Raw genomic sequence first — 25904 nt, 5'->3', positions numbered from 1 at the left:
CATTAATACTATTGATAACCCCATAAATAAAAGTGAATTTTAAATTTTACCTAATTCAACAACTTTCATATTAACTCATTTTTATTACTTTAATAAACACACAAAACTTTCCCAAAAAGAAAAAATAGCACAATATTGAATATCTGTCCCCTATAAAAAGAGTAAAATAAATATAATAAAAATATTAAAATAAAAAAAAAACTAGAGAGAGAATCCAACGCCGTCTTGACTAAGCCAAAAAGCTGCTGTTATTTCCAGTTTTAGAGAGAGAAATCGCCGGCTTGCTTCTCTCTATCTTTTTTTAATTTATTTTTAATTTCCGAATATCGAATTTTGGCCCATCGATGGTGCTCGAAGTGGGGTCTTCAAATTGATTCAGTTTTAGTAAAATTTCCTGTGAAATTATTTTAATTTACTGAATTGTGAGCTTCAATCGCAGATTACTTTACCTGCGAAAAGGAATATCGAATATTATTCACCTTTTCCCCTTTGTTTTTTTGTCTGTGTGAGTATTATATACATATACATATATACACACTACGATCATGTCGAACAGTCAATAATTGCGCAGATTATTGTAGCTTTTTTAGACCAAGTCCTCGTTTTTACTGCCGAGAATTTTCTAAAACACCACATTTCTCCCCCAATTTCAGGTCCAATTGAAGAAATTGGATTGTAATTTTGGGCGTTTCACTTTTCTATTGCTTTGGATTGCAAAAAGCTCAGTTCTTTAAGCTCTAGGGCAGATAATTGGATTCAATTGATCTCGGATTGAATTCAATTTTGGGTCGGTGTGTCGAAATTGGGATGGGGTTTGATTATCTGAGCGTGTGAAGAGGGTTTTGTTGATTTGATTTTGAAATTGGGGGAAAAATTGATGGGGTTTCTGTTTTGGGATGATTGTCTGAGTTTGTGAAGAGGGTTTTGTGTATTTGATTTTGAAATTGGGGGAAAAATGGGGTGTGTTTGTGGGAAGCCGTCTTCGGCGGTGGAGGATAGTGAGGTGAGCCCAAAGCAGAGGGAGCTGAGTAGGAAGGCGGCTGAGCTGCGTGTGGCGAGGGGGGTTTCGTCGAGGAGGAATGAGAGTTTCTCGATGAAGGAGAGTTTGGAGGGTGGTGAGGTGAAGATTGGGCTGATTGATAAGAAGGTTAGTGGGTCTAGGAAGGTGAGGGATGATTATTATGAGAAGAAGAGGAAGGGGAGCTGTGAGGATGTAGGTGGGAATTTCCCCAACTTGGGGAGCCTCCCGAGCGCAGTGGAGGGGGAGCAGGTCGCGGCTGGGTGGCCGTCTTGGCTGGTCGCTGTGGCTGGGGAGGCCATCCGCGGCTGGGTTCCGCGGAAAGCTGATACCTTTGAGAAGCTTGATAAGGTACATGAGTTGGATGTGTTAATCTGTTTAATGGATCATCTTGATTGTTTTTTTCAGTGTAAAAGTGGATGAATTGCCTAATTTTATTTGACTGTTATTGCTGTAAATGGTGGATTGTGAGCTGTTTTTTGATCTTCTTTAAAGTTTTTGACTTTGTGTAGCTTATCCTTATGGTTGATTGTGCGTTCGTTGTCGATTTTTTGGATGATATTTCTGGTAGATTAGCAACAAACTTTGTGATTTGGTAGCATGATCGCAGTGAGTTGAGAAGATTGTTGATGGTATATGACTTTTCTTAGTTTTTGACTTTGTATAGTGAATTAGTGATAGCTTGTGCATTTGTTGTAGATTTTGTGGATGATGTTTTCGGTTGATTCGCAAGAAGATTTGATAGCATGATCGGAATGAGATTAGAAGATTGTTATGTTAAATCATGTTGGTTATTCCTTCGTTACAAAAGTAGTCGAATTTTGCTAATTTTTATGATCTATTATAGCTTTAAAATGTTGAATTTAAGGTTCTCTTTTGATCTTCTTTGAAGTTGTGATAGTTTCGAATGTGTGTATTTTACCCTGATATGATTGGTTTTGGTTCTTGTGTGATAGCATTTTGTTGTTGCAGATTGGTCAAGGGACTTACAGTAGCGTGTATAAGGGCCGAGATCTCCTGACTAACAAATACGTGGCTCTGAAGAAAGTGCGTTTCGACAATATGGATCCAGAGAGTGTAAAATTCATGGCAAGGGAGATTCTCATCTTGCGAAGGCTTGATCACCCGAACATTATCAAGCTGGAAGGCTTGGTCACTTCAAAGACGTCTTCGAGTTTATACCTCGTCTTTGAGTATATGGAGCATGATCTCACTGGTCTTGCGTCACTGCCCGGCGTCAAGTTCTCAGAGCCACAGGTGATAAACGTGATTGTTTATCACGACGGGACACTGAGTGGAAGAATCTGTTTGTTCTGATGTTCGTTTGTTTCTTGTTCGTTTCAGGTGAAGTGTTACATGAAACAGCTATTGAGTGGGCTGGATTATTGTCATAGGAACGGTGTCCTGCATCGTGATATAAAGGGTTCGAATCTCTTGATTAACAATCACGGGATCTTAAAGATCGCTGATTTTGGCTTGGCGAGTTATTTTGACAATCAAAACAAAATCCCTCTCACAAGCCGCGTCGTGACTTTATGGTATCGGCCACCTGAACTTTTGCTCGGAGCGACTCAGTATGGAGTTGCTGTCGATTTATGGAGTACCGGCTGCATACTCGGAGAATTGTACGCTGGCAAGCCCATCATGCCTGGTAGAACCGAGGTATTTACGCAATAATTTGAAGAATTTGTTTCTATTACGACCTTCGACAACACGTTATTAATCTTTGTTGCTTATGAAATTGCGTTATTCTTCGATATTTTCTATTTGCAGGTTGAGCAGCTGCATAAGATATTCAAGCTTTGTGGTTCGCCTTCTGAGGATTATTGGAAAAAATCGAAGTTACCCCACTCCCCGGTCTTTAAGCCGATTCAGCCTTACAGACGACGAATCGCTGATACCTTTAAGGATCGTCATGATGCTGCTGTAAAGCTGATGGAGATCTTACTCTCAGTCGATCCTTCTGATCGAGGGACTGCAGCTAGTGCTCTCGAGAGTGAGGTGCCTTCTCTCTCTCTCTCTCTGGACGAGACATACTTTCTTCTAAAGTGTTCTTTCGAAGCCAAAGTTTAGTGTGTCGTACTGATTCTATGTTTTCCTACAGTTCTTCAAAACATCTCCCATTCCGTGTGATCCATCGACTTTGCCCAAATATCCTCCAAGCAAAGAGATCGATGCAAAACTGAGAGAAGAGGAAGCGAGAAGGTCTGTGCTCACATCTATTCGTTCAAATCGTTTTAAGTTTTTTGCTTAACTTCTTATACACACATACATCCCTTTTCGTCCTTGATTGATTGTGTTGTTTGGGCCGTCTTTCGACAGGAAAGGAGCTGCTGGAGCTAAAGGACACAAGGGTGACAATGATTCTAAAAAACCAAGAGAATTCCGAAGTGTGGTAGGGATCGATCCCAATGCTGAGTTGTCTAGATTAATGCCGGTATGCTCGAGACTTCTTACGACTATATTACTACTCGTACATTTGAGAAGTCGAAACCACACGGCCTAACATGATTAAATCTTTGACATTTGTAGATTAGTTACACGTCAGATAAACCTCGATCCTATTTGTATGACCAGTGATGTTCATTCATTCTATGTTTGCGTACTGATATAGCTTCGCGATAGATTGTTCGTTCTCTAGAAACTAATCTCGTAAACTTAGATATGTAAATACGTAAAAGGCTGTGTTAGGTTAATTATACTTGGTGGCTCGAATTTTGGCCTGTTGGCGACTTTCTTGGTATTCGCATTCTATATCGATTACTGATTTTGTGAATCGTGTCTCAGAGGCATGGCCACGCGGACTCAAAGAGTCGTAGCGAATTTTTCAACACTCAAAAGCAAGACGCTGCTCCTGGCTTTGCAGTGGATCAATCGGGACGAGCACAAGATCCGTCCGAAAGGAGCAAAGATCACCTGCCAAACCCGAGGGAGAGACTGATTTCTAATTCCGGTCCTCTTGCTCCACCTGTGAGCTGGACGTCGTCTGGGAAGAAAAGCAACGATATTTCCATCGCTTCCTCCAGAAACGGGTTGTCACCCGCAGAATGCCGAAACAGTTTAGGCCCCCAACGCGTCGAGGCTACAAATCAAGCAGGCAGGTTCTCGCAGTCGTTCGGGGAAGCTGTGAGAAATCACGACAGGAGACGGCAGTCACAAATACCTCCCGGCACTCACCAGGCCGACTACGGACGAATCAACACAAAAGAATCCGTCTTGGTACGAAAACGCTCGTTTATCTTACAATAGCGAAAAATTGTCGATAAATTTTGTGTTGTATACGATCACTGGCTATCGTCTAACGCGATCCTCGTCTATTCTCGTTTCTTAGGACGGGCACGGTAAGGAGAGAAAGATCCATTTCTCGGGTCCTCTGCTCGCGCCATCGAACAACATAGAGCAGGTGCTCAAAGAGCACGATCGCCGGATCCAAGAAGCTGCTCGGCGTTTGAGGCACGAGAAGACAAGGGCCGGTAGAGTTCGGCCTCACGAGACGCAAACGTCGTCTAAACAGACGCACGTCTCGAATCAAAGCGCTGGCTAGGCCGGCCGGCCGGAATCTATACGTATATATATTCATACATATAGTAAGTGCTTCTTTCATCTATGTAAATCTTGTACAGATTGTGAGGATTGTTTTTTTTTTTTTTTTAATAATCTTTTTTGCTATATTTTTAGAATGATCCAATCTCTAAATCAAGAGCAGGAACTGATTCATGTGTTTGATGCCATTTTTTAGATTCTGTTTGAAGTAGGAAGAGACCAAACAAGTTCTACTTATTCTTGATGGGATTGGATTGTTCAATTAGAGATCATATTTTGTTGCAATTAAGAACTTAATTAGTTCAATATTAGTTCAATTTTGATTCTAGTGTTTTTTTGTAATTGCAAAATTAATTTTACTAATTGTTTCATGGCGGATTCGAATTCGATATTTTTTCCTTTAGATGTTAACTACTCTACTGCTAAGCCAATACATATACGAAAAGAAAGACCGTCGTTTCTTAATTTTGTCAAGGTTTCTGTGGCGCGTTACTATATCGCAATTTCGGATATGAAATCCTAAATGATCGAATAGGAAAAGGATATTTTGTAATTGCAACATAAATTTATTGACTGTGTCATTAAAGATTGCAAATGTATGAATAATGTCTGAAGATAAAAATCTCGAGTTTGAGTCCAGATATAAAAAATACTATAAAGTGATAACAATGGGATACCAAATCCAATGTAGCTGTCATTGCACGCTCATTGACTTATATGCATTCACATTTATATAGAGAAAGAAGAGGTCACATACATTTGTATGTGTATTTTTTAAATTGAAATTTTTGGTATATTAAATTCGACAACTACGCACTAAATGTAGCACAATTTGGTGGTGGATATGCATTATCTCCATCAACTCTCAAACTTCGAAATAAATAAATAATTGCAATTTCAACTAATCAAAATTCAAAAAGTCAAGCCCAATTGTTTCGATTTCAAATATATGTAACTATTAAGTTAGACTTTTGTGTTATGATTGATTCTAGACTTTCATAATTAGTGGAGAAAGTTGCTGCGTGATGGCGATTGCCAAATTTGGATGTGCACAAGTTAGGTTTACCAAATTTTTGTGTTTGATGATGAATAGAAGAAGATGTTAGGGCCCTCACAACAATTGACAATATTCGGCCGCGTGAGCCGTGGGCGGATCGTCAGTCGTGGGAAGCGAATTGGGGCGTATGCGAGGATTGCATAGTGGTCCATGTCGCATGAAATCAACCAATTCGGGAGTGCCATATGGCATGATAGTTTGATTTTTTTTACTTTACGTCGTAACTGTTTCTTGTCATTAATGAAGAATTGATGTAACACGTAAATAGTGTAATTTGACCCAATTTGGTGCATCCATATGGTCGTTGCTAAGGAAGAATCCAACTCAAGAAAATATGTTCTCAAATAAAAACTTGTCATTTTATACAAAAGAAATGCCAAGAGTAAAAAATTAGCAAGCACAGGAGTAGTTCAAAGGGAAAACAATAACAAAAAAGCAACGAAGTCACTATATAAGCAAAAACAAATATTCTATCCAAAATCACTACAAAAGAATACAAGCGAGTAAATATAAGAAGCCAAAGTAAATGGACAACACCCGTCCTAGTATTAACCACATACAACAAGTAACATAAAAATCCACAAATTTAAACAACAATTAAACCATAGACCCGACCGTTTGACTAGGGTTGTGATTTGTGAAAGAAATATCTCAAATTCATCATATTTCTTTCTATTGCTATGTCTATTTATTGTAACCCAATCTTATTTTTTTTCCTTGATTAATTACTATGATTGAATTCCAGAAAAATTACAAAAATAGTTCCAAAATTACACGCAATTGGTAATTTTTTATTTTACAGCTTTACTGCTTTACATTTCAAATCTGACAAAGAAATAGGAGTAGAAATATAAAATTGTGTGATATTGCCTTATTTGGATCTTTAAGATAGAAGCCCAAGCCAGCACACAAACTGGTCATAAAAGCCCACTCATTTTAGTTATGCATTTTATATTAATAAATCAGCCTATCATGTTCTGGATTAGTTTCATTATTGGGATATATTTCTCTCACCATAACAATATTTACAAATTTTTATCATAAAATATATTTATTATATCATTTTACATCAAAATAGAAGTACAAAAGAGATTATTAATAGTACTCGTGTTTGCTATTGATATATCAGTTTCAATTTTGAACATAGTTACATTTTAAAAATATATTAATCATAAAATTAATCTTTCTAGACCTCATTTTGATCACTTTGATACCAACACAATAAACTTTTACTGCTAAGATCTCCAATGGTACACTAAAATTTAAAATGAGACGGATAATTAGCTCTAATAGTACTTTAAATTCAATCTCATCTTTTGTTTTTTGAAAAAAAAATACATATCTTTAGGTTTATACAAATCTAAACTTAAATTTTTATCAAATTTTATAAGTAAAGAAAATATAATATAAAAAATATTCTTTTAAATATGAGTTTAGTGTAAATAGCTAAAGTAAAATCATATTTAGTGTCACATTTATTTAAATTTAGTGTAAATAGTTAGAAATACTCTAATAACCTCCATAAATTAATCTTTCTAGTCCTTCTCTCTTTATAGATCGAATTTATGTCATACTCTTAGATCATTATTTTTCTATTTATAGATGTCATTCAACCTTTTCCATTTATAGGTACTACAATTTGTGTCATTTTGAATAAATCATTTGCAAATCATAACAAGAAAATTTTGGGTTACCAAAAACAATAAATCTATGTGACCAAATTTTGTACAACCAAATTCTTATTTATTTGACAAAAAAATAGGTTTATTTATGAATTTAATTAAAATATTAGATACATATATAGTATATGGAAAGTGCATAATATTGTGGTTATATATTTATAATTTTTTATAATTTTTTTATTTTTTTAGAATTATATATGTAATTAGTGCCTACTTTAATTCAAATTTTAAAAATAATAGAAAGAAAATTCAAATATAAATATAAAAAATGAGGTTAAAGGCTAATAAGTCTTTTTAACTTATCCACTTACTATATTTATAATTTTAATATATAACTAATACATCAAATTATTAATATAACTTTATTTTGGTTGTACAAAATTTGGTTGTTTATCATTGCTCTACCAAAAAGGGTAAAATCTAAAAAAGAGCAATTTTCATTTTCGACAAAAAAATTAATTAGAAAAAGTAAAATGGATGAATCAGAAACAAAGTATCTTTTCTCATACGCAGCATTGTCAGTTTGCGTCAGAAGGTGTCCTAAGATTATTCATGTCTCATCATCTTCTCATCCGATTTTCAAACAATTTATTTAAAAAAAAAAACAAAAAAAAATCGAGAAAGAAAAATTGAAAGGACGAATCAGAAAGAACGTAGCGAAGTGAGAAATACATTAAATCGATCAAGTGGAATTCACCATCACACATCAATTCTACTCATCATCTTCATCCTACACATAAACCAAATCAAATTGAATCGAAAAACATAGAGATACAGAGATGGGAAGAGCTGAGGTGAATGAAAATGAATGGTTGAAGAATGAGTTTATATAGGAACATTTGAAGACCTAATGGGCCGGTTTAGGCCTAGTAGTTTTACAGTTCTATTTTCAAAAGCCCAATCCAAAGCCCACTTGCTAAGCTAATTTTTATACTCCCTCCGTTCCATAATAATTACTCTCTTCATCCCACAAAAATGTCACACTTTCCTTTTTAGTTTGTCCAACTAAAGATGTCACATTTCCCCTTTTGAAAAAAGTTCTCCCTCACCTGAATATAAAAATTGTATTCTCTCTCCATTTAACACACAAAACAAAACCTCCTAAAATCCTGTGTCGTCCCACAAGTGTGACATCTTTTGTGGGACGGGGGTACCATTTTTTCCCATTTTGGTCCGTCCCACAATAATTGTCACATTTTATTTTTATCATAAATGGTAAGTCGGGTCTCACATTCCACTAACTCACTTCACTCACATTTTATTATCAATTTAAAAAAGTGGTCACACATTCCACTAACTTTTACAACCAACATTTCTTTACGTTCCTTAAAATCTGTGCCAACACCAAGAGTGACAATTATTGTGGGACGGATGGAGTAATTTCTATATTTAGTTTACAATTTTCAGACACGCCAAGAAGTCGCATGAATGTCACCAGTCTTGTCGTGTTCGTATCCGACAAAATGATTACCTAGTTAGAAATTATGAAGATGAAGAAGATTATTCTCTTCGCCCCTAAACTTTAACATGCAGCTGATAAAGTAAGAGAAAGATGAGAAAAAGTAAGAGATGGAGAGGAAAAAGTTAGTGAAATGGGTGTTAGTGGATTGTGGGACCCACATTATAAATTATGTGTCTGATTATTATTTGTTGAAAACCTTTTCATATTTAAACTTTGTCTAAGTAAAACTAATCTAATTATTGGAGTGGATAGAGCATGAATTTATCTCAGCCCTTCAATTGTTCAATAAATTTGGTGACTACAAACATTGGCAATTTCAATAAGAAAAAAGAAGGGCCTAAGTTCCCAGTCATTATACTTTCGAATCTTACATAAGAATTCAAAAGAGTTACAAGCATTAATATTTAGTAACAACAATTATTTACTATAACAATCCCACTTTCCCCAATTCTCAAATGTACATAATTCAAATAACATAACACATATATATGCATGTATTTAAGTACTGGAGTAGTGATCAAATAATAACTAATTTCTAATATAAAATGCAAACTTTCAATTTTGTATATGAAAATTATCAACAAAAAACATCAATTTATTAACACAACATGTAAATGTGAGTAGCAATACAAAGATATAAATATATAACACGAGATACAATTAATAAAATTATGCATATGTACCCATAGTTTTAATATACAAAATTAAAAAAATTATGCATTATATATTAGAATTAATTATTATTACAACGTGACCACCCTTCAAGTATGTATGTATAGATAATTGTAGTATAAGCTTCAAGGGCAGCTTTGTAGATGACCTCAAACGCATATTCGGTACATGACTTCAATTTATTTGGTCAATGAACCCTTTCTCTGCTGTCACTACGATCCTCAGTTTATTTATCCACATAGCTTATCATTGTTAACGTGAGACTCTGCACCCAAATAAATCGATAATTTATATTAAAATGTCACAAACGTGTAAGGTAACAGTGAAAACGCAACTTATTTGGTAAGACGATTTCCTTCAACAAATAATTCGAGGGTTTAGATCCACACCTGAGGTGCCCCTGCAACAACGAAGTATATTCCTTTACAAAGTTGATTGGCTAACACCATTTGTTCAATGGGCCCGATCAAATTAGATATCGCCATGCTTGTGTTCTTTAATGTTCTGTGGATGTGTTGAGCCGTTGCCTGCTATATGGGCACAACATGAATAAAAAAGTTTGGACAAATTATAATACTTCATCTATCCTATAAAAATAGTCTCTCTTTTTCTCATTTTGGTCTGTCCCACAATACAAATTTTTCTTCTTCTCTTATATATTAGGTGGATCTCATTATCCACTAACAACACTCTAATCACTTTTTCAGTCTATCTCTATTTTTATTAGATAGAGGGAGTATTACTATTAAACTTCATTTTCTTAATTTGTGAATATTTTTTCTTTTTTTTAATAATTAGGGTTCATCCCACAAGAATGTTCATCCCAAAACTACATCCTAATAGTATGAAATACTAGTCTAGTTGATCTAAATCTCATGTTAGTTGCTATAATCGATATGGAACATTAGAGTCTGTCTAGAGAAGAAAACGATAACATACTTTTCCTACCACACCTAATTCATGAGTTTGAATAAAATTAGATACTACTTCTGTCCATAAAAAAATTCTTGTTTTTCTATAATAAAGAAAATGGCAAATATTTTTCTTTTCAACATGGTAGAAATGTATGAGTACAAAAAATGACTAGTAAAGATAGTACATTTTTATAGAAAAGCATACCTCATGACCTCTAACCATTGTAATAAGACGAAGAAGCTGTCCAGTTAGGTAAACTCCAGCAGAGTTCTTTTGTCTCTTGATGATCCGGTGTGCTTTCTTAACAAAATCAAGCGGGTCGAGAAGCTCGGCCCGAGTCAATTGAGGCAGAGGAACTTGTACGAAGGCGAATCGGTTTCCCCATGACGAATTAGAATTAGGATTGATCATCTCATCGACTGATTTGTAGCCTCCAATAGCCCTAGTGTTGAGCAAGACTAGGGCTGTTGTTTTTGATTTTATTGATTCTTCATCTGCCTTTTGCATGTATAGTCGAGTCCCCAATATTATCACACCAGTTATGACGTCATTAATAGTCTACAATTGTTCAAAAGAGTAAGATACAATTAGTGGAAACTGTGAAGTAAAAGGATAAAGGAAAATAAGGTATCACAATATTGAGTTCACAATAATCATTACTCTAATTGTGGGCACAAATTTTAAGAAATATAAAGAAAAGTTAATTGAAAAAGTTAGTGGAATGTGGAACCTACTTACAATTTATGGTAAAAATGAAGTGCGACAATTATTATGAGACAGACCAAAATGAAAAAGAGTGATAATTATTGTGGGACGTAGGAAGTATAATTTAACATATAGTGATGCTTGAAAAATGGTTGATTATTAATTAAATTCTTATGTTTTAGGGAAAACAACTAATTAATGACCTAACATTAAGAAATGGATAGATATTAAATAAAGTTGGTAGCAATTCTTGTTGTAATCTCGACTGAAATGAGAAAAGAAGTTGAGTGTAAGGAGAAGTCGTATAGCTCAAAACCAGCATGTAAAACCACGATTGAAGAATCTCAAGCAATTGCTTGTGTGGATAAACTGCACACACGTCCTGAACGTGTTCTCATTCCTAGTCAGAGTAATTATGTATCATGTGTAAAATAGGATCATGAGAACGTGTGTAAATGGATACCATCCACTTCTTTTCAGTTAAGTAGTTTATCTTGTACATGTATATATAGGCATTGGCTCATTAATGAAATACATGTCGAATACAGCAGCAACACAATTCTATCTCTTTTGTACCTTCATTTTGAATATGGCTTGCTTAGCTTATTTCTCACATTCAAGCTCAGCAGGAAACTTCTAATATGGTATCAGAGCCATATTAGGAATCTGCTACCTCTACTCCTCTTCTACATTTTTACTTCTTAAAAAATGGCTGATAGCTACACGGGTGAAACCACCCAAAAACAATCCTCTCTCATTCCCTTTCTTCCTCAAAATCATTCTATGTCTGTAAAGCTTTTAGATGCAAATTTTCTTATGTGGAAACAACAAGTTCTTGCTACAGTCCGTGGTGGTATGGTGTTATTATCGTCCACGTATATAAATGATTGGCTAGGAATAATGGTATGATGTTATTTTAAAGGTTGATGGCACCCTAACATGCCCCTATTTAAAAATATACTAATATTTAAGTTTTGGTCATAAATTATAATCAATCCAATTCATTAATGTTAAGTTCCACGCCCTTTCGCTTCTATTTAATTTGTTTATTTTCTTCATCCACCCCTAAATTTGGACCTATAAAACGACATCGTATTTGCAAAGAGGAGGATTGCTTTTTATCATAAACTCGTGTTTGCTTTAGCTATATTAGTTTCAATTTTGAATAAATCATTTACAAATCATAAAAAGAAAATTTTGGGTTAACAAAAAGGGTGAAAATCTAAAAAGAGCAATTTTCATTTTCGACTAAAAGTTAAAACTAAAATTTTCTCGCTCCAATTAATACATCCAGCCACTTTTTCTCACTTTTGTTAAAATACTCATCTTTCTTTCTCTCTATTTTAATACTTACGCCCACCTTTTTCTTTCTTCAATTAAAAGTATTAATCAATAACTCCTAAAATAAATATGAATGATTGAAGCATGTGTGTTTATATAGGTACATTTGAAGAGCTAATGGGCCGATTTAGGCCCATTATGTTTCAGGATTTGATTTTCAAAAGCCCAATCCAAAGCCCACTTGATAAGCTAATTTTGATATTTCTATTTAGGTAAATTTGAAGACCTAATGGGCCGCTTTGGGCCCAGCATTATGTTTGTACACCAAAATCAAGGTTATATACAAAAATAAAAATTTAAATTTTGATCCCCAACATTCAATGTATATAATAATAGTAGTAGTATCAAATAATAAACACATAAAATCCCCAATATTCCAATGTATAGATAAATGTAGTCTAAGCTTCAAGGGCAGCTTTATAGATAACATCAAAAGCAAATTCGATACATGAAATCATTTCATTGTGGTCAATGTAATCTCTGTGTGTTGTCACAGCAATCCTCATATTTCCCATATAGCTTATCATTGTTATCGCTAGACTCTGCATCCAAATAAATCAATGGAGTCATTCATAGTATAAAGTCAATGTTAGGTAAATTGGTAAGGCGATTTCGAATAAACAAATAACTCGAGGGTTTATATTCGTACCTGAGGTGCCCCTGCAACGACCGAGTATAGTCCTTTGCAAATGTTATTGGCCAACATCATTTGTTCGATGGGCCCAACCACATTCGATATCGTCATGCTTGTGTTCTTTAATGTTCCATGGATATGCCGAGCCGTGGCCTGTTACATAAGTACCACGTAAATATAAAAAATATATGGACAAATTTAAAAAATTGAGAAAAAAACTGCAGCCTACTTTTCTTACCACAAGCTAATTAAAAAATTATGAGTACAAAGTAAGAGGTTTACCTAATTTATGAGTATTGAATAAAATGAGCTTTCATCCAACGGAATATTCCGTCCATGACCAATAGTTTTCTATTTCCATTTTGAATTGTCCATAAAAATACTTTACAATTTTACCGAAAAGTTTTTTAAAAATACTGTAATTTTCTTTTCAACTTCGTAGTAATCAGGGACGGACCTATGTGGAGACATGAAGGATCCTTGGGACCCCAAGAATTTACGTTTTTAGTATATATAGTACTCTCTCTGTCCCACTAGAAATGAAACGTTTTCCTTTTTGGATTGTCCCATTAAAAATGAAACGTTTCTTAACTCTCTTACTTTATCTCTACTTTTCCATCTCTCTTACTTTACTCTCTCTTCTTTAACTCACAAAACAACACTACATAAAATCTTGTACCGAAAAGCAAACGTTTCATATTTATTGGGACGGAGGGAGTATATTAATAGAAGGCAAATACAAAGTGTAATGTAGCGATGGTAGGCTGGCCACACTTGCAAGTTGGAGCTCAAGAGTTCGAATTCTTTATGAACATTTGGTTTGGCACAAGTTTTAATACTTCCTCCGTCCGATAGTAGATAAGAGAGAGATAGACAGAAAAGGTTTTTAAAGTATTGTTAGTAGATAATGAGTCCCACCTCATTAGAGATAAAGAAGTTTTCAAAATTAAAAGTTCATACTAGGGACGATTGACGAACTAAAAAAGAAATAGTAGCTCATACTTTTTGAAGGACGGAGGGAGTATATTTCTCAAATATTTCGGCGCTGCCAATATTACCGTACGCAAAAATTGTTAACAGCAATTCGGACCCCCAACTATAAAAATCCTGCCTTCGCCACTGGCAGTAATGTTCGAGTGATACCATAATAGAAGAACAAATACAACAATAGAAAAACATACAATGAAATCAATATATGGACAAAATCAAACACCATAAACAAAAGCATAGGAGTATTTACCATACCTGGTGACCTCTGACCATTGTAATAAAACGAAGAAGCTGCCCAGTTAGGTAAACCGCGGCAGAGTTCTTCTGTCTCTTGATGATCCGGTGAGCTTTTTTAACAAAATTGAGCGGGTTGAGAAGCTCAGCCTTAGTCAATTTAGGTAGAGGAACTTGTAAGAAAGCGAACCGGTTGCCCCATGGTGAGTCCGAATTAGGTTTGATCATCTCATCTAATGATTTGTAGCCTCCAATAGCCCTAGTGTTGAGCAAGACAAGGGCTGTTGTCTTTGATTTAATTGAATCATCATCTGCCTTTTGCATGTATAGTCGAGTCCCCAATATTATCACACCAGTTATGACGTCATTAATAGTCTGCAATTGTTCAAAAATCAAGATGCAATTAGTGGGAAAGTAAAGTAAAAGGATTAATGCAAATGAGTTATCATAATATGTAATAGAGTATAAGTAAAAGGATTAATGTAAATGAGTTATTATAATATGTAATAGAGTATAAGTAGTTTGGGTCTTAAACATATGAATAAAATATGAATTTGGTCCAAAATATTCACTTTTTAAAAAAATAGGTCCATAATAAATGAAATATCGATGAAGTAGTCTTTTTTTTACGTAACCGTCACAAAACTAACGTCAGCGCTAATTGCACAGTGACATGACCGTTAGTTTTTTTACGGAACCGTAAAAGAAGCACCACTCCGATAATGATTTTATTTGTTATAGACCTATTTTTTTAAAAGTGAATATTTTGGACCAAATTCATATTTTGATCATACGGTCAAAATCAAAATTGACATTTACTCTATGAAATATCCCTTCGTTAGTTTGTCTAGGATTTTATTAATGAAAAAGGAATTGACTTTGGATAGTATATGTAGCTAACACTACAATAAATGCGGGCTTTAATGATTACAAAATTCTTTACTAATATAATAATATTCCTCGTGTGACATATATTTTAAAGATAAATTGGTAAAATAGGAGATGTTGATAAAATATAAAAAAAAATGAGAAAAAATTGATAAAGATTGTGAAAGAGAAGAAAAAGTGGATAAAGTATAAACTAAGATGAGACTATTTTTTATGATACCTCAAAATAATAGAATGGAACTATTTTTCGTTGAATGAGGGAGTATATGTGTTTTTGTTAACCAATTTAATCTTTGGTGTTGTTGTGTAAAGAGCAATAGGTTGGAAGTATTTCAATATGTTTAATTCTTATGTATAAAGGGAAAGAGCTAATTAATGACCATATATAATAACATTAAGGAATGGATAAATAATACTCAGTCCGTTCCATAGTAGTTGAGTCATTTTGCCATTTTGGTACGTTCTATAGTAGTGCAGTCATTTCATTTTTTTAGTAAAAGTCAACATATTTCTTATCACTTACTTTCCCCTCTCTTTTACTTTTTTCTCTCTCAAACTTTATTATCTTTTTATTTAATACATTATCCACCTTTTTTTTAATCTCCGTGCTGGAAAAAAATGTCCTCACTACTATAGAATGGAGGAAGTAATATATTGTTGGTTGAAATTCTAACCACATTGAGCTTGCTCTTGATTTGCTTGAGCTGGTCAACTGAAAAAGTCGTTGTACTCGTCGCGATCGGCTGGAATTCCACACCGTCTACTCCCGATCTAATTGGCGATATATCGTCCTCCATGAAGGTGCTCTTAAAGAGGCTACCCCCAAAATCGTAAGCCGTGTGAACAAGGCTGGTAAAAAACCTAGGAATCCGTCGCAAAAAGCTTTTGCGACGGGTGCTGGAGCGTGCAGACGGAAACGTCAGTGGCACTGATGGATCGTCCGCACGTTGTAGGCACGAGAAGAGGGCTCCCATCAAGGAGTAGCCGTCGCCTAACGAGTGTGGAGCTTGAAGACCACGTTTCCCGCTGCATTCTTGGTAGGGTATTTTACTATGTGGATTTCCCATAGCGGCTGATGCATTGGGAGTTGTTCCGCCGCTATTTTTGACAAGTAGTCGTTGAAACATTCGTCGTAGTAGTCCACCGACATTCCACTAGGGAAAGTCGGGGTGACTACGTGGTCTTCGAGGTTCACCTCTACCTTTTTCCATTTCCTTTCCCCTTTCTTGTTAGTGACCTAATCAGTTATCACAATTGTGTTTTAAAATGATAACCTTCTCAATTGAAAATAAGCAAATCAGTTTTGTTATACATAAATATCAGTTGGCATCACAAAACATATCAGTTACTGATGTTGATTCAAAAACTGATATAAAGCCAAAAAGTGATATTCATGAATCAACGAACTGATATAGAGTAAAAAACTGATACTTCCTCTGTCTCATGTTACGAGTTAATTTTTAAACACGAAATTTAAGAAAATTTAATGGTTAAGTGAAAAGTGAATAAATATATAAAAAAATAAAGAGTGAGAAAAGAGAGTAAGACTAAATGTATTTTTTATTTTCTCGTAAAAGAAATTATTTAAAATAACTTGGGAATGAAATATGTGCATAGGAAAATAGACTAAACATACCATAATGGAGGAAAAACGAGGATTAATAGGCAAGAAAATATCTTTGAGGAGAGACATAGTCATTGAATCATCAATTTCATTTTCAGCTTCCAAAACTCCTAATATTGTGAGTGATAACGCAGAGCTTCTCAAGTATTGAGAACTTGGGCTCATTGGCTCCAAAACTTCTTCTTCCCCCTCCATAATCACTCTCTCACTCTCTCACTCTCTCTCCATATACATATATAAGACCAACAAAAAGAAAAATAAAGCACTAAATTATGCTCATTAATTTATTGGTGTACTTTCTTCATCCCATAAAAATAGCACATTATAAAATGCTATAAATTTAATGAACAATTATCACATTAATCGAGATAGAAAAAAAAAGTTGATTGGATATCACTAGTAGAAAATAAGCCCACCTTATTAAAGAAAAACAATTACTAATAAGGATATTACTAGTAGAAAAAAAGCCTGCCTTATTAAAGAAAAACAGTTACTAGTAATAAAAATATCTACTATTTTACAGGACAGATAAAAATGACAAAAATAATTTATATTTATTGGACATAAAGAGTATATATATTTTAAATTTATTTTAGAAAGCTTAGTTCAGGAAAACTTCATCCAAATACCAGAACCTGGTAATTGAATATTTATTTAAAAAAAAAAAAAAAAAAAAACTCTTTTTCTTAATTGATTGGTAATTCAATTTCATTTGTTGTGATTAATCATCTTTCAAATTCTTGTCATCATCACTACAAATTTGTATAAGACGTGTATGAACTTTGTTCAGCAATAAATTAATTAATCAGACGTTCATATTGTGATATATACTTGTGACCAATTTGTGGGCCAAAGGTCATCTTCACTAAAGATTAAAGTTATTTACAAAATAAAAATTAAGTTTTGGTCATAAATTATGATTAATCCAATTCATTAATGTTATGTTCCACGCCCTTTCTCTTCTATTTAATTTATTTATTTTCTTTATCCACACCTAAATTTGGCATAAAAGTTCCATTAAGCAAAGATGAGGACCTACAAAACGGCATCGTATTTGCAAAGAGGAGGATTGCTTTCATATTGTCGCACTCATACACTCAAAGCTGAGCCTTCACATTATTATGTTTTTGGGTATTTACAAACATGGGCTATTCAATTTTTAAAAAGGGCCTATAAATCCCAGCCCATTTACATTTTTTATTTTTGCCATTTATATCTCCTAAAATCTTACACAAATTATTCCAAAATGTAACAAAGCCCAATAGTTGGTAACAACATATAGTTAAATGACGATCCAATTTTATCCCCAAATTTCCAATTTATACCATTTGGAGTGTGTTTGAATTGAAGTTTATCCTTTATTTAGATAAGAACATAATAAATTTAAAAAAATATTTTTCTTGGTTTTTCATTTCTATTTGTAGTATTTGAATTGATGGTATGTTATCTATAGTCATTAAATCACATGTTTGGTTTGTTATTTAAAGCCACACTAGTAAGAAATTCCAAAACTATCCTCTGACTTTTTCTATATTTTCAAGGCTGAGAGCTATATTAATAAATTCTACGTGATTTATGATTGATATAGTATTGCAAATATTATTAACACTCAATTTTCCATGATAATAAAACACTAATTTTCAACCTTAATTCAACAGGCCCTTGCCCATTAAGCGGGCCAAACAGAAAATTTAACCAACATATCAAACACTTGACCATTAAATACACTTTAAATGTGCCTATCGATCTACCAATTCAAACACACCCTTAGAATAACACATGATATATAAATATGTATTCATGTATGTATGTAGTCTAAGCTTCAAGAGCAGCTTTGTAGATAATCTCAAAGGCATATTCGATGCATGACTTCAATTTATTTTGGTCAATGAATCCTTTCTCAACTGTCAATGCGATTCTCAACTTTCCCACGTAGCTTATCATTGTCACAGACAAACTCTGCACCCAAATAAATCAATAATTTGTATTATAATGTGGAACGAAATTTATTTGGTAAAACGTTTTTCCTTCAATTAATATGTCACGGGGTTAGGGGGTTCAGATATGTACCTGAGGTGGCCCTGCAACGACGAAGTACAGTCCTTTGCAAAGGTTATTGGCCAAGGCCATTTGTTCGACAGGCCCAACCAAATTTGAAATCGCCATGCTCGTGTTCTTTAATGTTCCGTGGATATGTCGAGCAGTTGCCTGTTATATGACAAACACATACGTGACACCAATATAAAAAATGTGGACCAATTAGAATATCACTAAATCTCAATTTCTTATTATATTGACAAAAAAGAACGCACTATCCAAAAACATTTAAATTTAATCCGTACCTCGTGACCTTTGACCATTGTGATAAAACGAAGAAGTTGTCCGGTTAGGTAAACCGCGGCAGAGTTCTTCTGTCTCTTGATCATACGGTGAGCTTTCTTAACAAAACCGAGCGGGTTAAAAAGCTCGTCTCGGGTCAATTTAGGCAGCGGAACTTGTAAGAAGGCGAAGCGGTTGCCCCACGGCGAATCTGAATTAGGTTTGATCATCTCATCGACTGATTTGTAGCCTCCAATAGCCCTAGTGTTGAGCAAGACTAAGGCTGTTGTCTTTGATTTTATTGATTCTTCATCTGCTTTTTGCATGTATAGTCGAGTCCCCAATATTATCACACCGGTTATGACATCATTAATAGTCTACCATTGTTCAAAAAATTAGATATTATTAGTAAAAAATTGAAATAAAGAATTAGTGGCAATAGAAAGTAAATGGATTTTAGTAAGAATATTACATAAGCTCATCTTTTAACTATATACACTAAATTCAAATTCATTATTCGTACACATAACATAAAATAAGAATTCTGGTACAACTATTTACCATAAATACAAACCTAAAAAAATATTTTATATTCATTTAAATTTACGTTTTATAGTATGTTTTAGTAATGTGTATGGGCGAGACACGATATGTAGCGTAGGAAGGAATTAAATATATGTAATTTGTTAGAACTAATTCAATTTCCTGCTTTTTTTTGAGAAAAAAAAAGCTAAAATACATTTTGCTTAGTAATAATATTTCAACAGGGTTCTTATCTTTTGGGGAAAAGAGGTAATTAATGTCGTTACGTATATCTCATATATAGACTCACGTCAAAATTAATTAAATGTACCATGGGAAGAATATACACATAATCTTTTCCTCTTTCTTAAAATAGAAACGTCTTAATTAGCTCACTCTTTCCAAAAATTATGGCGAATTTTTAAATTAAAATAAAATTAAGAATTGAAGTATTTGAAACTAATAAATTGTACAAATTGACGTATCCTAACATCCATAACCAATTGATGAAACGTGTCTACTTAATTTAAATGAGTGGGACACTATAAGTTTATAATAAGTCAAACATCAAGACATGGATATCTAGAAAATCTTACCACATAAGTCAAACATTAAGAAATGGATATCTAGAAATTCTTACCACATTGAGCTTGCTCTTGATTTGCTTGAGTTGATCAATATAAAACGCCGTCGTAGTCGTCACGATCGGCCGGAATTCCACACCGTCAACACCCGATCTAATTGGCGATTTATCGTCCTTAATCAAGGTGCTCTTGAATAGGCTCCACCCAAAGTCGTGAGCCGTGTGGACAAGGCCAGTAAAAAACCTAGGAATCCGTTGCAAAAAGTTTTTGCGTCGGATTCTGGTACCTGCAGACGGAAACGTCAGTGGCACTGACGGATCGTCCGCACGTTGGAGGCACGAGAGGAGGGCTCCCATCAAGGAGTAGCCGTCGCCTAATGAGTGGTGGAGTTTGAAGATCGCGTTTCCCGCTGCATTCTTGGTAGGGTATTTGACTATGTGAATTTCCCAGAGCGGCCGTTCCAGTGGGAGTTGTTCCGTCGCTATTTTCGACAAATATTCGTTGAAACATTCGTCGTAGTAGTCCACCGACATGCCACTAGGGAAAGTTGGGAGAATGACATGCTCTTCGAGATTCACCTCTACCTTTTTCCATTTCCTTTGCCCTTTCTTGTTGGTAACCTAATCAATTATCATAGTTCATTAGTTGTGTTTACAATAAAATTCCTCGAGCCCATTGATTTGGGGACATCAAATGATGTGACCTCATGTATTTAGAAATGTTTCTAATTCAAGAACCATGATTTAAGTTATAAAAAATTAGAATATCGTAATCTGCCCGACAAAGGAAATGATAGTTTTGATTCAAAATAACTGATTTCCGATAGTTTTTTTTTCAAGTTTTGTCCCAATATTTTTACCGAATTTTGGCTACCGGTTGTTAAACACCGATTACGGTTTCCAAAATTTTGGAACAAGGCCATTATGCATGTTCAGATATAGCATGTGAAAGGTGGGACCAGTTGAACTAGTAATTCTGGTTCAACTGTGCATCCCTACCTATGTATGTAACAAAATAGTAAAAAAAATGAAAAGATTATAACTTTTTACATTAAAAAAAATGTGCGGGTAGCTAGGATAATAGTAACATACCATAATCGATGAGAAACGAGGATTAATTGGCAAGAAAATATCTTTGAGGAGAGACATAGTCATTGAATCATCGATTTCATTTTCACTTTCCAAAACTCCACATATTGTGAGTGATAAAGCAGAGCTCTTCAAGTATTGAGCACTTGGACTCATAGGCTCCAAACCTTCTTCTTCACCCTTCATAATCTATTTCTATTTCTCTGACACACACACACTTAAGATAAGTATATATGTTCTATATTTGGTATGCTAAATGTAGCAGATGACCTCGAATTGTGTATATGATGGATATATATGCATTTATAGAACCTCAATTAAATAATAATTGATGTGCAATTTATTGCTATGACTTTTTTAAAAGTTGTTAATTACAATGGAAAGAAATGTACACACCTTTGAATGAAATTATGGCATGTATATGGGCATGTGGCTTCGTTTATACCTTGTAATTAATCGATGATTTGTCAAGATGTTCAATTATGGCTAATTGTGATTGATATATGACTAGCGTCCGGAATTGTTCTCCTATAATTGCAAAACACATTTTTTTTTTAGTCTAACACAATAAGTGTACATGTTAGTTTTTATTCTAAACAATATGTTCTAGTTTATAAATAACAATTTCGTAAAAAATTAACGGTCAATAACGCTGTGACCAGATTAATTAGCGAGTTAAATATAATTCTATTTAACTATTTTAACCTAATTAATTATTCTTTAAAAATTTTATGTGTTTTTCCTCTTTTTAAATTAGATGATGTATGTTAATATTAACACAGTATATTTAATAATTTTGGTATTGGATGACACAAGTTAAGTTTAGTACAAAATTATTAATTTAAGAGAAAATAGAATGAAAAAAGTGGTGTGAGTATTATTTGTAAGAAAAATGAGACATGTCTTATAGAAACTTATCACAAATACAAGGAAATTAATTCTGCTAGACAAATCCAAAAGAATAACATGAATATTTTTCTTGGATGAGATAGTTATACATTAAATTTAGGATATGATTTAATTACACCCTACACATATGCAAATACGACGTCGTTTCAGTTCCAGCATGGCTGAAAATAGTTCGTAATTTTTTTTTTAAATAGTTCGTAATTCAGTTTACAAACAATTGGCCATTTCAATAACAAAAAGAAGGGACTATAAATTCCCATTCCAAAAAAATTGTATGAAATAGTTACTCCATATATCAATTGCAAAGAAGAATTACATTAAATATTAATTGAATCATATCCCATTTTGTCCCCAAATTTCCAATGTATACCAAATAAAACAATATAACACATAAATATGTATTCATGTATGTATGAATAGATATAATTGTAGTCTAAGCTTCAAGGGCAGCTTTGTTGATAACTTCCAAGGCATATTCAATACATGACTTCAATTTGTTTTGGTCAATGAATCCTTTCTCAGCAGTTAATGCAATCCTCAACTTTCCCATGTAGCTAACCATTGTAATTGATAGACTCTGCACCCAATTGAGTCAATAATTTATTTATAAAGTCATGTGCAAGTTAACCAAACTTATTTGGTAAGACACTTCTAGATCTATACCTGAGGTGGCCCTGCAACGACGAAGTACAATCCCTTAGAAGTGTGATTGGCCAACGCCACTTGTTCTACAGGCCCGATCAAATTCGAAATCGCCATGCTCGTGTTCTTTAGTGTTGCGTGGATATGTCGAGCCGTTGCCTGTTACATGTACTATTAAATTAAACCTCATTTTCTTAATTTGCGAACATTTTTCCTACTTTTCTTATATGACTGATGTGGGATATTAGAGTTGAGAATAATATGTTTGAGTCATAGAAATTACTAGCGAATCAATTCATAACTAGAATAATAATAAAATTATTATATAGAAAAAATTAAAATGTTTCCCAAAAGCATTAAAATTTTATTCATACCTCATGACCTTTGACCATTGTAATAAAACGAAGAAGCTGTCCAGTTAGGTAAACTGCGGCTGAATTTTTTTGTCTCTTGATGATCTTGTGAGCTCTCTTAACAAAACCGAGCGGGTCAAGAAGCTCGTCTCGAGTCAATTTAGGCATAGGAACTTGTAAGAAGGCGAACCGGTTGCCCCACGGCGAATCCGACCTAGGTTTGATCATCTCATCGATTGATTTGTACCCTCCAATAGCCCTAGTGTTGAGCAACACTAAGGCTGTTGTGTTTGATTTAATTGATTCTTCATCTACTTTTTGCATGTATAGTCGAGTCCCCATCATTATCACACCAGTAACAACATCATTAATAGTCTGTCCATGTTAAAAAAAAGATGAAATTAGTGAAAAATTTGTAATAAAAGGATTAGTTGCAATCGAATGTAATGTGATTTTAGTAAGTACATGTGAAAGTAAAGGCTAATAAGTTAATTATTTGATTATTAATTTAATAACAATTGACTTTGTGATACTTATCTTAAGCTAGTAACCTTAAATCCTAATAATTGTTATGTAAATATCTAAAACAAAAATTCTACTATGATTATTTAGGATAAACTCACACATCAAATAATATTTCGTATTTACTTACCTTTTTATATGTTTTAAAAATGAGTGGAACGAATTTAATTTCCTTGTTGTTTGTGAAAAAAAAGCTAAAATATATATTGCATAGTAACAATTCAATAGATCTCCTATCTTTTGGGGAAATGAGACAATTAATGAGGTTAGGAATGTATCATATATAGACACACACGTTAAAATTAAATGTAGTATGTGAAGAATGTATACATAGCTATAAATCAAATGATCATTTTCTGAAAATTGAAACGTTTTAATTAGCTAGTTATTTCAAAAAATAATCTTTTTATTTAAAAAAAGTTTTGAGAATTTGATTATTTAATCTGAATTACTTGCAATTTATTTTTTGGAATTACTTACAAATTCCAATTTGTGTGTGTGTGTGACGTGTATTTGCAACATCCACATAACCAATACTATATTAAACGTGTCCACAGTTAAGAGGCAAATTAAATGAGTGGGACAACATAATAAGTTAGTAATTCCAACATTAAAGAAATAGATATTAATTTTTACCTAATAAATTCTAGAAATTCTTACCACATTGAGCTTGCTCTTGATTTGCTTGAGTTGATCAATAGAAATCGTCGTCGTAGTCGTCGCGATCGGCCGGAATTCCACCCCATCAACACCCGATCTAATCGGCGAATTATCGTCCTTAATCAAGGTGCTCTTAAAAAGGCTCCACCCAAAATCCTGAGCCGTATAAACAAGGCCAGTAAAAAACCTAGGAATCCGTCGCAAAAAACTTTTGCGACGGATTCTAGTGCCTGCTGACGGAAACGTCAGCGGCACGGACGGATCGTCCGCACGCTCGAGGCACGAGAGGAGGGCTCCCATCAAGGAGTAGCCGTCGCCTAACGAGTGGTGGAGCTTGAAGATCACATTTCCCGCCGCGTTCTTGGTAGGGTATTTGACTATGTGGACTTCCCATAGCGGCCGGTGCAGCGGGAGTTCTTCCATCGCTATTTTCGACAAATATTCGTTGAAACATTCGTCGTAGTAGTCCACCGACATTCCACTAGGGAAAGTCGGGGTGACTAAGTGGTCTTCTAGTTTCACCTCCACTTTTTTCCATTTCTTTACCCCTTTTTTGGTAGTAACCTAATCAATCAAATTATCATAGTTGTATTACTAATAAAGTTCAAAAACCGCCGATTCCGAATTTAAAAAATTAGAATCGTAACTGGCCCAACAAAGAAAATGACAGTTCCGGTTCAAAATCGGAGATTTTAATTTCATCAATTTTTTTTACATGATCTTAAAAAAAACCCCGAATTCTGGTCAAATTCGGTGGTCAATTGTTGATTACGATTCTAAAAATGTTGAACATTGGAACCAAAGATCCGGTTGGGGGCTGAATCGACGGTTCTGGTTTAACCATGCATCCCTAATTGTATGTTACATTTTAGAAAAATAAAATGTGTAGCTAGGGAAATAGTAATGTACCATAATCGAGGAGAAACGAGGGTTTATAGGCAAGAAAACGTCTTTGAGGAGAGGCAGTGTCACTGAATCATCAATTGCATCTACAATTTCGAAAACTCCACATATTGTGAGTGATAAGGCAGAGCTCTTCAAGTATTGAGCACTTGGGCTCATTGGCTCCAAACCTTCTTCATTCTCCATAATTTGCATCTCTCTCTCTCTCTCCTCTCTCTCTCTCTCACACACACACACTAAAGATAAATGTGTGATATATATGTGAACTATATATGGAATGATAAATGTAGCACATGAACTCGAGTGGTGGAAATGGATGGATATATACACACATATATAGAAGCATCAAATAATAATTTATTAAAATGCAATTTATAACTTTTATAATGTGGTTGTAAATCATATGCATGGGCATGTGGCTTTTGTTTACAACTTGTGATGTATCTTCACGATGATTGTGAAGATACTTAATAATGGCTAACTGTAATCGATATATATAATGACGTTACGAATTTTTTCAATAAGTGTAAAAAATGCTCAAAGGCAGGAACTGGAGAGTTGAGCCCACCAAAATTAGTGGCAATATTCCAACGTAGCAACACAAAAGCTAACAATTGACAAAAATCAACTAACACGT

At 34.1% G+C, this 25904-nt stretch overlaps 3 protein-coding genes, 2 non-coding genes and 1 pseudogene across 5 annotated transcripts; 1 reads left to right on the top strand and 5 right to left on the bottom strand.

Moving 5' to 3' along the window:
• The first annotated feature begins 318 nt into the window (after positions 1–318).
• LOC125194310 (probable serine/threonine-protein kinase At1g54610) lies at positions 319–4889 on the top strand. Its single transcript, XM_048092454.1, has 8 exons — positions 319–1369; positions 1991–2275; positions 2363–2680; positions 2792–3019; positions 3123–3223; positions 3341–3455; positions 3806–4237; positions 4350–4889. Exons 1-8 carry the CDS (start codon positions 956–958, stop codon positions 4560–4562), a joined length of 2106 nt encoding a protein of 701 aa, XP_047948411.1. The 5' UTR covers positions 319–955; the 3' UTR covers positions 4563–4889.
• A 2885-nt stretch (positions 4890–7774) lies between these two features.
• On the bottom strand, positions 7775–7875 carry LOC125197629. Its single transcript, XR_007172162.1, has one exon. It is a non-coding gene; the product is annotated as a small nucleolar RNA snoR31/Z110/Z27 (small nucleolar RNA).
• A 60-nt stretch (positions 7876–7935) lies between these two features.
• LOC125197631 lies at positions 7936–8031 on the bottom strand. The gene has a single exon (XR_007172164.1). It is a non-coding gene; the product is annotated as a small nucleolar RNA R32/R81/Z41 (small nucleolar RNA).
• Positions 8032–12793: 4762 nt separating this feature from the next.
• Positions 12794–16993, bottom strand: LOC125192862 (annotated as a pseudogene).
• Positions 16994–18385: 1392 nt separating this feature from the next.
• Positions 18386–21539, bottom strand: LOC125192610 (wax ester synthase/diacylglycerol acyltransferase 4-like). The gene is made up of 5 exons (XM_048090235.1): positions 21282–21539; positions 20247–20810; positions 19108–19461; positions 18836–18973; positions 18386–18724 (listed from the first exon to the last, which is right to left on the bottom strand). The coding sequence occupies exons 1-5, from the start codon at positions 21462–21464 to the stop codon at positions 18581–18583; spliced, it is 1383 nt and encodes a 460-aa protein (XP_047946192.1). The 5' UTR covers positions 21465–21539; the 3' UTR covers positions 18386–18580.
• A 943-nt stretch (positions 21540–22482) lies between these two features.
• LOC125192939 (wax ester synthase/diacylglycerol acyltransferase 4-like) lies at positions 22483–25579 on the bottom strand. The gene is made up of 5 exons (XM_048090615.1): positions 25274–25579; positions 24365–24928; positions 23204–23557; positions 22851–22988; positions 22483–22764 (listed from the first exon to the last, which is right to left on the bottom strand). Exons 1-5 carry the CDS (start codon positions 25460–25462, stop codon positions 22621–22623), a joined length of 1389 nt encoding a protein of 462 aa, XP_047946572.1. The 5' UTR covers positions 25463–25579; the 3' UTR covers positions 22483–22620.
• Positions 25580–25904: the final 325 nt, after the last annotated feature.

Source organism: Salvia hispanica, chromosome 6, assembly GCF_023119035.1.
Source record: "Salvia hispanica cultivar TCC Black 2014 chromosome 6, UniMelb_Shisp_WGS_1.0, whole genome shotgun sequence".
NCBI classification, from domain to species: domain Eukaryota; kingdom Viridiplantae; phylum Streptophyta; class Magnoliopsida; order Lamiales; family Lamiaceae; genus Salvia; species Salvia hispanica.
Note: the sequence above shows the minus strand (reverse complement) of the source record. Positions and strands in the feature narration are given on the sequence as shown.

Coding starts and splice junctions, on each gene's coding strand:
- LOC125194310 (XM_048092454.1), top strand. CDS start 956: ATGGGGTGTGTTTGTGGGAAGCCGTCTTCGGCGGTGGAGGATAGTGAG. Junction 2,681..2,791: donor TCATGCCTGGTAGAACCGAG/GTATTTACGCAA, acceptor TTCTATTTGCAG/GTTGAGCAGCTGCATAAGAT. Junction 3,224..3,340: donor AGAGAAGAGGAAGCGAGAAG/GTCTGTGCTCAC, acceptor GTCTTTCGACAG/GAAAGGAGCTGCTGGAGCTA.
- LOC125192939 (XM_048090615.1), bottom strand. CDS start 25,462: ATGCAAATTATGGAGAATGAAGAAGGTTTGGAGCCAATGAGCCCAAGT. Junction 24,929..25,273: donor CTCGTTTCTCCTCGATTATG/GTACATTACTAT, acceptor TTGATTGATTAG/GTTACTACCAAAAAAGGGGT. Junction 22,989..23,203: donor CAATGGTCAAAGGTCATGAG/GTATGAATAAAA, acceptor TACATGTAACAG/GCAACGGCTCGACATATCCA.
- LOC125192610 (XM_048090235.1), bottom strand. CDS start 21,464: ATGAAGGGTGAAGAAGAAGGTTTGGAGCCTATGAGTCCAAGTGCTCAA. Junction 20,811..21,281: donor CTCGTTTCTCATCGATTATG/GTATGTTACTAT, acceptor ATAATTGATTAG/GTTACCAACAAGAAAGGGCA. Junction 18,725..18,835: donor TCGTTGCAGGGCCACCTCAG/GTACATATCTGA, acceptor ATTTGGGTGCAG/AGTTTGTCTGTGACAATGAT.